At 38.3% G+C, this 13,225-nt stretch overlaps 1 protein-coding gene across 2 annotated transcripts in view; it reads left to right on the top strand.

Annotated features, from left to right (window-relative positions):
• The window catches only part of LOC114940205 (Histone gene-specific Epigenetic Repressor in late S phase), a 123,927-nt gene extending 112,034 nt beyond the window's left edge, over nt 1-11,893 (top strand). For both annotated transcript variants that reach the window (XM_029314737.2, XM_029314736.2), the window contains exons 7-12: nt 490-713; nt 2,399-2,715; nt 3,268-4,800; nt 5,170-5,329; nt 5,410-5,578; nt 6,229-11,893. In XM_029314737.2, the coding sequence (XP_029170570.2) occupies nt 490-713; nt 2,399-2,715; nt 3,268-4,800; nt 5,170-5,329; nt 5,410-5,578; nt 6,229-6,415 (2,590 nt within the window). In that variant the 3' untranslated portion in view covers nt 6,416-11,893. The remainder of the gene's footprint in view (nt 1-489; nt 714-2,398; nt 2,716-3,267; nt 4,801-5,169; nt 5,330-5,409; nt 5,579-6,228) is intronic.
• The last annotated feature ends 1,332 nt before the right edge of the window (nt 11,894-13,225 follow it).

A 13,225-nucleotide genomic window follows, 5' to 3' on the forward strand; every position in this document is an offset into this window, starting at 1 on the left:
CGGCACGGTGCGGGAATAGCCGTGTTCAAAGCCATTGCCCACGGCTTCAGCCGCGGCTTATTCACTCACCGCGTCGCCGCTAAATGGCGGCGTGGGAAATCGGCCGCTTTTCGCACAGAAAACACGCACACAAAGTACCACTTTGCCTGCACGTGTAATACAAAAAATATATTGCATATATTTGACATTTTCCAACTTTAATAAATTCAGTAATTAATGAATGTCAAAAGGAAGCCCTGTCGACCCGAATTCTTTTGACGAATTTAACAAATTCAAATTGTCGCTGGAGCGGTTCTCGAGCGATTCAAGTTACACGGTTTCTAAGACATTCCTCTTCTGGAGGCTCCTCCCTCTCGTCCTTTTGTACACACAATAAGAACGGTGGCCGATAAGGGCGACCGGATGTCGGGAGGGAGAGCATTCGTACATATATACAATACGTTCTTCGATTGCCGGCGCACATTCCATAAAGAGAGGATATCTTTTCAGACAGTACTATGGCTACCAAGAGTCAGGCGGAGGAGGTGGACCGCCACCGGGCAGCGGTGCCGCCGGCGGTGGCCCCGGAGTCGTTGATTATCAACCACCTCCACCACCGCCCGGCGAATATCCGCTGCCACCCTATTACGGGGGCTATCCTCCGCCCCCGCATCCGCCACCGCCACCTCCGAATCCGGCATATCTGCATTCTCAGGGAAGACCTTTCGTAGACCGTAAGTATCCGCTTGTGCTCGCGTATGATCTCTCGCACACCGCGGGGAAAACCTTTCTCTCATTTTTTCTCTCGCTTTCTCTTCCGTTCTTTCATATATCTACATTTTTCTCCAATTTATTTGATAAGGAAAAACTGCTGACAAATCTCCGACTTATGTTAACGAACTGACTTTTTAACAATCTTATCTAAAAAAAAATTAGCGAGTGTGTATAATTCGACAATAATTTTAATGCAAAAGCGTTATTTGTTGTATCTCTTTTTTTTTGTCTTTCTTCTGGAAATGTTGTACGTATTTTTGGCTAGAAGAATTTCTTATTTGTTCTTATCGATTTATTATATATATAAAAATCACGTTATCGTTATAAAGATTAGCTAATATGTGTTTAGTGTAGGTACGCTATACTGTATAATCGCTAGGTCATTAGAAAGCGTATTCGATAAAGAATTTCTGGAATTTTCCAACTTTTCCTAGAAATTCAGGGATTTTCAATATAGGTATATTCAATTTAAATTAATTCTTAATTTTCTCGTCAAGAAAATGTATTTTTTATCTATTTTTATTCAATGCGTATTATTTAATGTTTAAAATAATTGATTGTCATTTAACAAACATCTTTTTTCATTCCTCGCATTAAGCATTATTTTTATTCAGAATATATTTAAAGATTAGAAGTTCCTAAATTTTTAAAGCTTTCCTGCATGTATAATATTATACATATAATTCCTGATGCATCGTAATCTTTTTAGAAAGATGTTTTTGTGCGATTACAGCTAGTACCTTTCGGTTGGTATTCGTGTTTTCGCAAGCGAAATTAGATATTCTGGGCGTTGAAATGCCTAGAACCTTTACACGTGTTTAGTTTTCTACCCGGAAAAACCCACAGGCAAATATATTTCAACAAAGGAATTAAGAAATAGTTTCAAATTTTTAACGGTGACCGTAGAGAGGGCTATCTCTAGAAAAGGTCCGAAAGGGACAATGGCGAGTTTCCAGTCACGTCCGCGCTATTCGACCGAATAGTTGCTTCCACGTGGTCTCTCGTGATTTTGCACGTTCTAGAAAGAAACTTACTGTTTTTTCTTAAATAAATGATAAAATCAGTGAAAAAAAAAGAACATTCCGAAAGATCGCAGTTTTGATCGTCGTGTTTTTGCTTGTTCTTGAGGAATAACATTCGCTGTAAGTCGGAAATATCTTCATGGTCACATTTTTTTTTCTCATTCTTAGAGGAAGCACGCCTTATATATATTAAATATCGCGAAGTGATATAATCTATATTATTATCTAATATAATATTCATAATAAGTCAATCGTTATTTTTTTAGCAATTTTTATAGCAGTTATTAAAAATTGTTATATTATTAAAAGTGGTGGAAATATTGGAATGAATTATAAGTAAAAATGATTAAAAAAAATTATCGTCATCGTATATAAAACGGTAAACAAATCAATCACTCGCAGATTCAACCATCAAATTTTTTGCTACATTACTACGTTGAGAATAATGCATGGCTGTGAAAATCGGTCGGTTTTTATTTACGACTAAAACTGTTAAATGGCCTTAAAGTGAAGAAGTCTTCTTTTTCAAATATAGCATTTAGATAAATGATAAAAATTGTCGGTTCACGTATTTTGACGGAAAAACAGTATCGCGGTGTTTACTCGGACCTTTTTTATCGCAGCTTTCCAGGGTTGCCCATGCCCGATGCAATCATGTCCAAAAAACGTGGATACTGGGGCCCTTATTGGTAATGGTAAGGGAGCGCCAGTGGTATCGGGGACCGGTCTGTCATTGCCACCCACTTTGGTAGGTCCACCCTCGCCGGCGAGGGGTCTAGCAGGGCTAGCACCCCCTCACGGTGCCAACGCCTGGGATACAGATCGGGTCCAAATCAACACTCATCGCAACCTCAATCAGAACCAACCCCCTTCGGTCCCGCCGTCCCATAATCTGGTCGGCGGACATAGTCGCCTTCAGAATCAAGACTGTAGGAGTAAGGTACGTCGCGATACTACTTTCATTTCATCACGATCAATCATCCCTCTTTTTTTTTGATTTTCGATCAATTCCGAGGCGAGATGAATAAATGAGAAAATATCGTTGAAATATAATAGATGTGTTGGAGATTATATATATATATATATATATGTGATGTTTTTTTTATGCGAACATTTTTTAATTATGCTGCAACCATTTTTATTGTTTTTCGTGCTTTTGAATTTTTTATAATAAAATTGTATAATCTAGTTTATTAAATAATTCTTTCATTATGATGCAATTTTAGCGAAAGAAAAATCATCTTCGAAAATAGCGTCATGGATTTTCGAACCACTCGGAATAAATATATCAAATATTGTCTCGCGATATCGTAATATTCATAATTAATATTCATGATATTAATAGTAGATACATTGTTATATTAATAACGACGTTAGACGCTTACAAATTTTACGACGAAATCAAAGTGCGTTTCGCGAGTTTTTCTCGAGAATTCGCGGATTTATTATAGTATGTGGAAATCGGCAAATTTGCCTTTTGCCATCCCCATAGGATGAGAAAAATTGTACAGAAGACACGCTGAGGAAGTGTGGTTGTCAGAACGCGTGCACGTCTACCTGCGAAGTCAAGATGGAAACGCTGTCGCCCACCGAGAAGCTGTCGGTGGCGGCGAACTGTCCCAGCAACAAATACCACCACAATTTTAAGCTGGAGAACAACAATGTAAAATGCGAATCCTGCAGCATGGAGATCGCCGATGGGTTGCCATGCGTCGCCAATTGCAACGTCGTGAAATGCGAGTCGGATTACAAGTGCGGCATCATGAAGTGCGAGCAGTGCATGAAGGAGGATCAGATAGCGATACAAGAGATGGACAAGGACTCCGGCATCGTGTTAGACGACAAGCTCGACGGCGATCCCAACGTGAAGGAGGAGCTGGACGTGGTGGTGATTGACGGCGACGAGAATTGGAAGAAGCCCGATTACGAACCGACCGTGCAAGAGACCGTTGACGATAAGGACGAGGAAGAAGAGGAAGAGGAAGAGGAAGAAGAGGAGGAAGTCACGCAGGGACCGGTCGTGGCCGCGATCGAGGCCGAGCAGCTCAAGTGCCAAAAGGTGACGAAGAGGAAGCTCTCCCTCGACAGCTTATCCGACAGCAGGAAAAAGAGGAAACTGAGCAAGAGAGCTCTGTCGGTCGGCTCGTCTCAGGATTCGACGACAATCACCAACGAACAGTCATCCAATGTCATCGCGCCGATCATCGAGCCGTTGTCGAGTAAAACCGACAGCGTCAAAGCCGAGACGAGCGTTTTGAAAAAGAAGCAAGCGAAAAAAGACGCGGGGCCTCGGGGTCAAAAGCGCAAGGCGGAGGCACCGAGCGCGAACGAGAGCGCGACTAAGAAGGCGAAGAGTGGGAAACAGAGTGTCATGAATTGCTTGAAGCGAACTGCCAGTGATATCTCGATAATGGAGACTATCGACGATGTGATACAACAGAGTCTGCAGATGACGCAGAGAAAGGATCGGAAGAATAAGAATAACTGCGAACGCGTGGAGAAGAAGAAGAAGAACGTCAAAGAGGAATCGTTATTGACGGTGAAGAGGATCGTGAAGAAGATCGATCAGGTGAAGGAGCAGCTTATCGAAAAAGTAACGAAGGCGGTCTCGAAGAGCGGTAATCAAGCCAAAAGTAAAGCGGACGCAAAATCAAAATCCAAAGCTTCGCAGGACGCTAAGGTTAAAGGGAAGAGCAAGGCTAAAATCATCGCGGAATCGAAAATCCAGGATGTGAAATCCAGGGCGACGCAAGAGAAAGCGAGAGATAGCTTGAAGAAGCGCGACACCGCGTCTAAGACCAAAGCGAGCGACGTCAGCGAAGATCCGAAGAAGCCTGCGATAATTAAGAAGAAACGGAAGAGCGCGAAAAAGACAGCGAACGCCAAAAAGTCGGGTTGCAAGCCGGAGAATTCTTTGATCGGAAACGAGAACCTGACGTTAACGAGAAAAACGTTCCTGAAACCGAAGTGGAACAACGGGTGGAGCTGGCAAGGGGAGCCCTTTGAAGCCAAAGTTTATTTAACGGTAAGGATAATTACATCTTGAAATATCTAGTCTGGACATTTCATTCGAACTTGATATCGTTTGAGAAAATAGATCTTGTACTCATCACGTAGCAGTAAGAAGATTAAGAAAAGGGATTAAGAAATAAAACTTTATTGATGATTACATCCGATTTCGATTGTTGTCTTTATCGATATAATTAGAAGAATCTGATTAAAATAGAATTTGCATACAAATTTCATACAGCTACTTTTACCTATAAAAATAGTGTCATCACACGGCGGTTAATTGCCATCGCTACGATTGGCCAGATTCTATAATAGATATATCGGTTTAGATAACAGTTTGTTGATAGAGAGACTAATTGATTTTGTAATGTATCATCCGTAGAACGAAGAAACGGCCATACGGCGATGTTACGTGAGTATGAGTCATGAGAGCGGCGACGTATTGCGACCTCGAGACTGTGTTTTGCTGAAGAGTGGTACGCGGAAGGGCGATTTGCCGTATGTAGCGAAGATCGCCGCGCTCTGGGAGAATCCGGACGACGGTAGGATATGTTCGATCACGAAAACGTTTCCTCTGTCTCTCGATCCGCGGTTAATATCATGTTTGTTTTGCTTTTGTTAGGTGAGATGATGTTCTCGTTATTGTGGTACTACAGACCCGAGCACACAGAGCAGGGTCGAACGCCGCACGATAGCGAGGACGAGGTATTTGCTTCGCGTCATCGGGATGCAAACAGCGTCGCTTGCATAGAAGACAAATGTTACATCTTGACGTTCAACGAGTATTGTCGGTGAGTATCTCTACTGTGGCAATGGACTTAGTTATACGGATACGTTTGACTAATAAATTAGATTTACAAAAGCTTGCAATATTTATTTATTGGTAGTATATGCTATACGGAAAAGCTTTTATTACATGAAAAAGAAAAGAAAAGAAAGGCCGATACAAAAAATAAAACAAGACTACAAATAAAAGTAGTAAAATAAAAAATACAAATAAAAATGATACGTTTGACTAATAAATTAGATTTACAAAAGCTTGCAATATTTATTTATTGGTAGTATATGCTATACGGAAAAGCTTTCATTACATGAAAAAGAAAAGAAAAGACAGGCCGATACAAAAAATAAAACAAGAATACAAATAAAAGTAGTAAAATAAAAATGAGATATTCTTTGACAATCGCAATTTAAGTAATTAAACAAATTTTTCTCGCATATATTGATCGTGAAATAATTAATGTAAAAGCTTTTTTATATACGTTGTTTAAAATCTTAACTCGTAACTTGTAACGAGTTGTCCAAGTTGTATATAAACTTTTATTGTTCGCCAAGTTCACAAAACACTAAAATTGAAAGGCGCGCAACTTCTTATCTCCCTAAACAACAACAGCATTGGCTTATCTACATCAATGCACATGATGATGCTTTTATGCGATAGGTATCGTAAAAACTTACGGAGGATCGAGGAGGGCTTAGAGAATCCTGGCTTGATAGTTCCGCCAGGGGACCAAGCGTATCCACGGGAGAATCGGCAGCCGCCTATACCAGTACCATCGGACATGGTGCTTTTCTGCCGACGTGTTTACGACTATCGTGGGAAGAAGCTCGTGAAGAATCCCGGATGACTCGAATTCTTATAAGATGCAAACCGAGGAAGCTTAGGTCACACAACTGAAACTGGCCGCAGGTCTCCTTTCAAGCATAATTGCGTCGCTGTTGATCGATTTATCTTGATTTCGATGAGGTAATATATGCGATAACGGGATCCGATTCTTTTTGATCGCGATATCTAGATACCGCGAGCAGCTTCTACTCTTTGCACTTTTTGCTACTTGCGTTATATATCTATTTGCTAGCTAGGAGAATAGCCTTTTGCGTGGAGAGGTTGTTTTCGATTCCAAAAATTGTGAGAAAGTGAAAAAAGTAGATGCGCGCGAGTGTTTCAAGAACGATCGGATTTCTTTCCAGTTGTAAACGTGAGAAAATTCTGAAAATTATGTCAATAGAAAGACGATGTAACAAAAAGAACGACAATTACTTTTATCGCCGCTTGTATTAATTCGTCTTTCTATCCTGCTCGTCTGCGATACCACAGAAATCATGATGAATCGTTCATTAATTCTGGTGATAGACGTTGCGTCGAATTCGTGTCGGCGGATCGAACACGAGGAAACGCGCCGAGCGCACTCTTTCGTTTAAGCCGAAACGTGATATATAGATCAATTACGAGTTCCGGAAGAATATTTTTTTTTCCAAGAGTGGCATTATCTGCAATGTTCCTCTCGCAGACGACTGCGAAACCTTCGATCGCGATCGCGCCTGCGTTATATCCGCTGCCCGCCGACACGAATGCCGAGCCGCAACGTGTCTCGATAATGTGTATAAGCTGTTTCTAGGCGAAAGTTAGTGGGATTTGACAATTTTATAGAGAGAATCATATTTTTTGTGAGATAGCATTTTACACAACACTTAAATGGATATTTTTCACATAGGAGGTACAAATGCTGTGCGCTACGCCGTCACGTCAGCGTGCGTCACGGCGCCTTAACTTGAAGGGAACCTACGAACAGTTTCAAAGATAAGGAATCAAAAGCAGGGACGAAATTGCGAAATTATTTAGCACGAACAGCGGGGATATATATATATGTATGTGTAAATTCTCTAATCGAATTCTCGATTGAGTGTTTATGAGCGGTAAAGGTCGAGGGAGGAGATGGGAGAACATCAAGTGCGTGCGACATTACACTTCCATTTTTCCAAAGTGTGTTTGCATCTGTCTCGGGGATGCGACTTCTCCCCGAAACCCGATTTTGCGCACATATGCCATCTTCGTGAACGTAATCATTGTAATGGATAAGATGCATTTTTACGAACAGTGCCGAAGACATAATATTTTTTCAAGATTAGAAATGGCTCGATCCGATCCAAAGAATTAGATTATATTTGCGCGCGGGTGATGGGTCGCCATTTAAAATAATATCTTTAAATATCTTGTTTTAGAACTTTGTCTCCAAGCATGTTGAGAAATCTACTAATGATGTAGGAACGCGTTACGCTGAATCTTATATTCCACTTTCGAGAGAGCAAAAATTATTGATATGGAAAAAAATATTTTTGATGTATTTAGTAACTTGAACGATCGAGAATCTAAACGTTTGTTAAGAGAAAAATCTCGCGGTTTGAGCCATTTCTAAGTACGTTGCGTCTGTTCTTATCAAGGAGATCCTTGTTTGCTCGTTTTTTAAATAATGCGATGACTCCTTCCAAGAATTCTGAAGACAGACATTTAATCGCCAGGGGCGTTTTTAGTTATTTTAGATTTGTCACGCACCGCGAGTCGCTTCTACGTGCAGTTTTGATCTATTTTTTTTTTTTTTTTACGATTACTTTGTCTATTTTGATTCATAATGATGGTTTTTAAGATTCCATAATGAGAAGGATCTAGTTGTATATTATCGCCTATAACTTAGGTATATGTAATCTTGATTTATAAAGAATCCACATTAGCGATTAGTCACTACTTGAGGTAGAGAGAAAGAGAGAAGAGAAAGAAAAAAAGAGAAAGAAAGACAGAGAGAGAGAAAGAAAGAAAGAATGCCAAAAAACAAAACATATTCAGAAGACGTTTTTTGTATACAGATTATTATCGCGACGTAGCAAAATTTATTACAAGATGATCGAGTCAGTAATTATTTCTAATGCAAACTTTTTGAATCGTGTTGATTTTATTTGTTGAGCAGAAGGCGATTTGTTGAAATCATATTATTTAAAATTAATATATTGATAACATTATTATTTAATATCTAATATATTGGATATGTGTAGGTATTAAGTTATTTTTTGCGAGAGAGAATAATAAGGAATTTACAAGTAGAAGAAAACGAGCGCGTGTTTATGTATGTGTGCGTGCGAAGAAGAAAAAAAGTGAGTTAAGAAAGGATAAGAGAGACGCGAGCTCTGTCAGATAAGTGAGCGAGTAAATTGAAAACATGATATACAAAGATAGGGAAAACGAAAAAGAGAGAAGAAAGATAGTAAGGTGGAGACGACGATGGGTTATAAAAGATCATGTTTCGATACCAAAATGGTTTTTAACTTGCAAAATTTTTTTTATTCTTGTTTTTTGCGATTTGATGTGTGTCTCATGATGTATCCGGATAACACGCACACACTCTCGGTGAGATGCGCTCGACATATTTGATATATAAGATATCGTAATTTATATAGTTTTATGTAAACGTCATACATATAACGCGTAAGTTTCTCGGAGAGACATCGTTTCAATCAAGTAATTGCGAAATTTAAAAAAAACACGCCAGATCTTCGCGCAACGCATTTCTGCTTTTTCGTCCATGTTTTACCAAAATCGCGAGATATAGGTGTGGCCTCCTCGTACATTTAAACACGAAAGAAATTCCAAAGAAGCAACGTCGATCCCCACACCAAGGGGAAATGCGAATCGCGACGCTTGTCGGTAATTCACCGGATTTTTGTGTAATCTTTTTATAGATAGTTTTATATTCTTTTTTTAATGCGCAAAAGAAAAAGATGAGATATAAAAGAGAAGGAAAGAATAGAAAAAGACAGAGGGAGGAGATAGTGAAAGTGATAGAGAAGTGATTTTGACGGAAGCGTGAAATATTTGTCAGAGAAATATCGAAAAGGGAGAAAGATGAGGAAAGGGGTGAGTCGAATAATAATAATAATAATAATACACGTGCGCGACTGTGTCGTGTCGCCGGAGATGGTTGAAACGAGACAGGCGGACCGCGCGCGCCTGTATAAATCTCGTAACAATACTTAAAAAAGGGGGGATACAAAGAAGAACAGAAAAAGAGATGAGAGAAAGAGGGAGAGGCGCGCGGTTCTATCGAGCCGGGGCGGATGTAATTTTCAGGAACTTACCTATCTAACGACGGTTAACTTGGGAACATTGCACACAATGCATATCCTCTGTTCATTTTACGTAGCCGACGAAACTTTTTCCATCGAGAAGCGAGAGAGCGGCGGATCTACCCTTAGCAGTCGTTCGTAAGGGTTGCGGCGCGGTGGTGCGCGAGGTTCGCGGCCTCCACCCACCCCCTCCCTCCTTGCATCCGCTTTAATCAAAATGCAACAAGTTGTCGGCCGTGCGCGCTCATCGAGATCGGGCGCGGGAGTCGCGCTCGAGGATACTATGTCGATTAATATGCGCGAGCGTGACTACGAATGTGATTTGACTCATATTGAGTATTCGCTCGATTATATTCGTCATGTTAATCCTTAATTGATAAGGTATAAAGGGATCATTATGTATCTATATTATGAAATAAATAATGATGAACGATTATACAAATCTATAATAACTCGAGAGGGAAATATTAAACGCGCACTTTTTGTCACTCCGTACTGCATCTGTAGTGTCAGTGAGATACTGATTTTTCTTTTTCAAATTTATCTATTTTATATATATATATATTTAATGATAATTGTTTTTTTTTTGTTCGTTAGTAGAAAAGTCACAGAGAATTTAATCAAGAGAATCATTTTACTTAATTGTTGGCTAATTTAAAGTCAGCCTGGATATAATGCAAGAGCATATTTGCAAAAATATGAAGCATTGCGAGATGTTTTATAAATTTGTGTATTCGTTTGACGGAAGAATTATAATCCGTACAATCCGTTCGTAATATATTAAAACATATTTGTTAAATCGTCGATTACATAGATTACACCATACAGCGAAGGATAAAATTCCAAATGATGCGACAAATTTAATAATTACGATACCATTTAATCTGTATAACAAATCAAAGATGCAAACCACAATTGTTGTTTCCGACAATTTCGATTGAGCATTGTTGTGGCAAAAAAAAAAATATCGCTGAATTTTATAGCATGCGGACCGCGATCGTTGCCCGATCTCGAGAATGCGACCGCTGTTTACGAACGATCAACCCGATGAACTTTCATTGCGCGGCGTTACGCGGTTTGCCGTGCGGATGCTCGATTTCTTCTGTTTTATTTGTCGGAACAGAAGAACCGAAAGAGAGCGAGAGAGAGGGAGAGAAAGAAAGAGTGAGAGAGAGAGAGAGAGAGATATGCGCGATTGTACTCGTAGGCGATGCCTCGTTCTCGTTTACTGCGAGACTTGCCTCCACTTGCATTGCATATATTTCTTTTGTTTATATAAATGTATTTTGTACATCGCGAAAAAAAAAGAGTGTATATATTTTAATTGAGATCATGAATTTTTGGATTAATCTGATTTGGATAAGCACGAAGCTTGGGGATTATTGGTATATATATATGGATTTTTATACTTCAAGATTTAAGTTTAGCAATTGGATGCTAAATGAATATTAAGTGAAGAAATAATTTTGTATAACGTTGCATTTCCTTTCGTTTAGATAATATTATGACATACATTTTTATTTATCTATGTTGTTTCATATATCATTGTTTTTAACGTATATTTATAATTAAACTTTTTCTTTAAGATTATTTCGTAAAATGCTTTGACATACCAAATAAAGTTGTAATGTACTGTAGATGCAAATATATTGCATAATTTTATTGTTTTGCTTGGAATAACGATTATTAAGCTTAAAATATTGCTCATGTATTTGTATACAAAACACACAGATTTTAGTTTATCATAAATTGTTTTCCAAAGAATAAATCAATTAAATTAAATAATGCTTTGTGTGATCTTTTAGAAGATCGCATATTTAAATAAATATAGTTCTCCGCTCGCAGTCGTCAATTAAATGGCAAAAATAAAAGGGCAAAAATGCTTTACCATCTCTTTAAGAAATTCTCGTTTAAGAAAATGTTATTTACGTATTAATTGTAAGATAAGTTTCTTGCTTGTATAAGTACGCGATTGATTTTTCATTGTAACGAATGCTGCTACGCAGATTCGTTGGTAGAATAATTATACTTATCTCTCCCTGTTTTAATTATCGTGTGACATGTATGGGAAAAATGCGCAAGGCTCGCAGATAGCTTGCGTCTTTGGGAGAAGCGAGGCACGTCTAAAAATTGCATGCTTGTAAATCATTGGAGAGCGTCTTGAGTCGAGAAACTGTTGAGACAGAAAAATAAACAAGAAGTCTAATTTATACCAAGTGTCTTACTAAAGTATCTATTCCGATTATACCAATAAATGGATGGATACGGTTTCGCGTTATGGAGACAGATGTGTCAAGTATTAGTGTTAATTGTACGAACTTCTGGAAGTCGCGAAACACGTTCGAAAACATCAATTTTCGAAAATCTATATCTATTTATATTGTCATTATTAATTAAGAAAAAAAAGGAAGATTGTGTCTCCCTAAATATGATAAAGAATTTACTCCTATTCATATACGACCCTTATATCGCGAAAAAGCCAAAGTACTTTCAATTAATTTATTTCCGTCAAATATTTGCGATAATGTGTTATCCTTTAATTTAAGAAATCAGATGGATTACAAGGATAAAATATTCCTGTTTTGCCTTGAGAGAAAGAGAGATTGTTTGATTCTTATTTAATTGTATGTAATTTTATTTTAGAACCGCTATATCTACATATAATACATTTATGTTAAGAATTTCAGAATTTTTTATCGAGATTTTTATTGAGATAGCGGATTAACGATGTAAATCTTTTTTTTTCTTTGCGAGTCTATTTCCATATTCAGAGATTTTGGGAATTAGACGAAAGACGTATAAACATTTTTCGTGATCAAGAATAATCCTGTTCCTTTTACTTTAACGCGCTAAAAAAAATTCCGCGGCGTCAAATGTTTTCTCGAAATTAGTATCGATTAGAGATCGCTCGTTTGAACAAATGCGAACGGCAAACTGAACGGCAACGCCACACACGAGCATACAAATACAATAAAAAGAAAGAAAGAGGTATTATTTCTACACGAGAGCCGAGAGATAAAGGTATATAAATAATATATATATGACAAAGTATATATATATATAAATATATATATATATATATTTAGGTAATTAGAATAAAAAATATATATGTATATGATTGAGAGAAAATGAATAATTATAAATACGGCATTCACACATACATCAAACACACACACACACATACACATACGAAAGCTCTTGCATAACAAAATGTACAAACACACACACACTGACATGCATACAATTTACACGTACGGTACAGAGCAATACGTGATACTTCTGTGGAGGACAGGGAACAAGAAGATAATACAAGTGCCAGAGAGCATTCCTAGGAAACTCTTTTTACTGTCGATCGTTTTACTGTCTGTGGTTTTTTTTTTCTTTCTATCCTCGAAACGGATGTGCATCTATTAGCGAATAAATCGCCTCGCGATCCATAGGATCGTTCCTAAGCTCCGTGCTGTCTGTATCTATAATTAATGCGAAGCGACACGACACGATTCGTAGACATAATTAGCACGTTTCTCCGAGTGGAGTTCGCG

This window comes from Nylanderia fulva, unplaced genomic scaffold (assembly GCF_048542155.1).
Source record: "Nylanderia fulva isolate GAGA-0341 unplaced genomic scaffold, ASM4854215v1 Scaffold16, whole genome shotgun sequence".
Taxonomy (NCBI): Eukaryota; Metazoa; Arthropoda; class Insecta; order Hymenoptera; family Formicidae; genus Nylanderia; species Nylanderia fulva.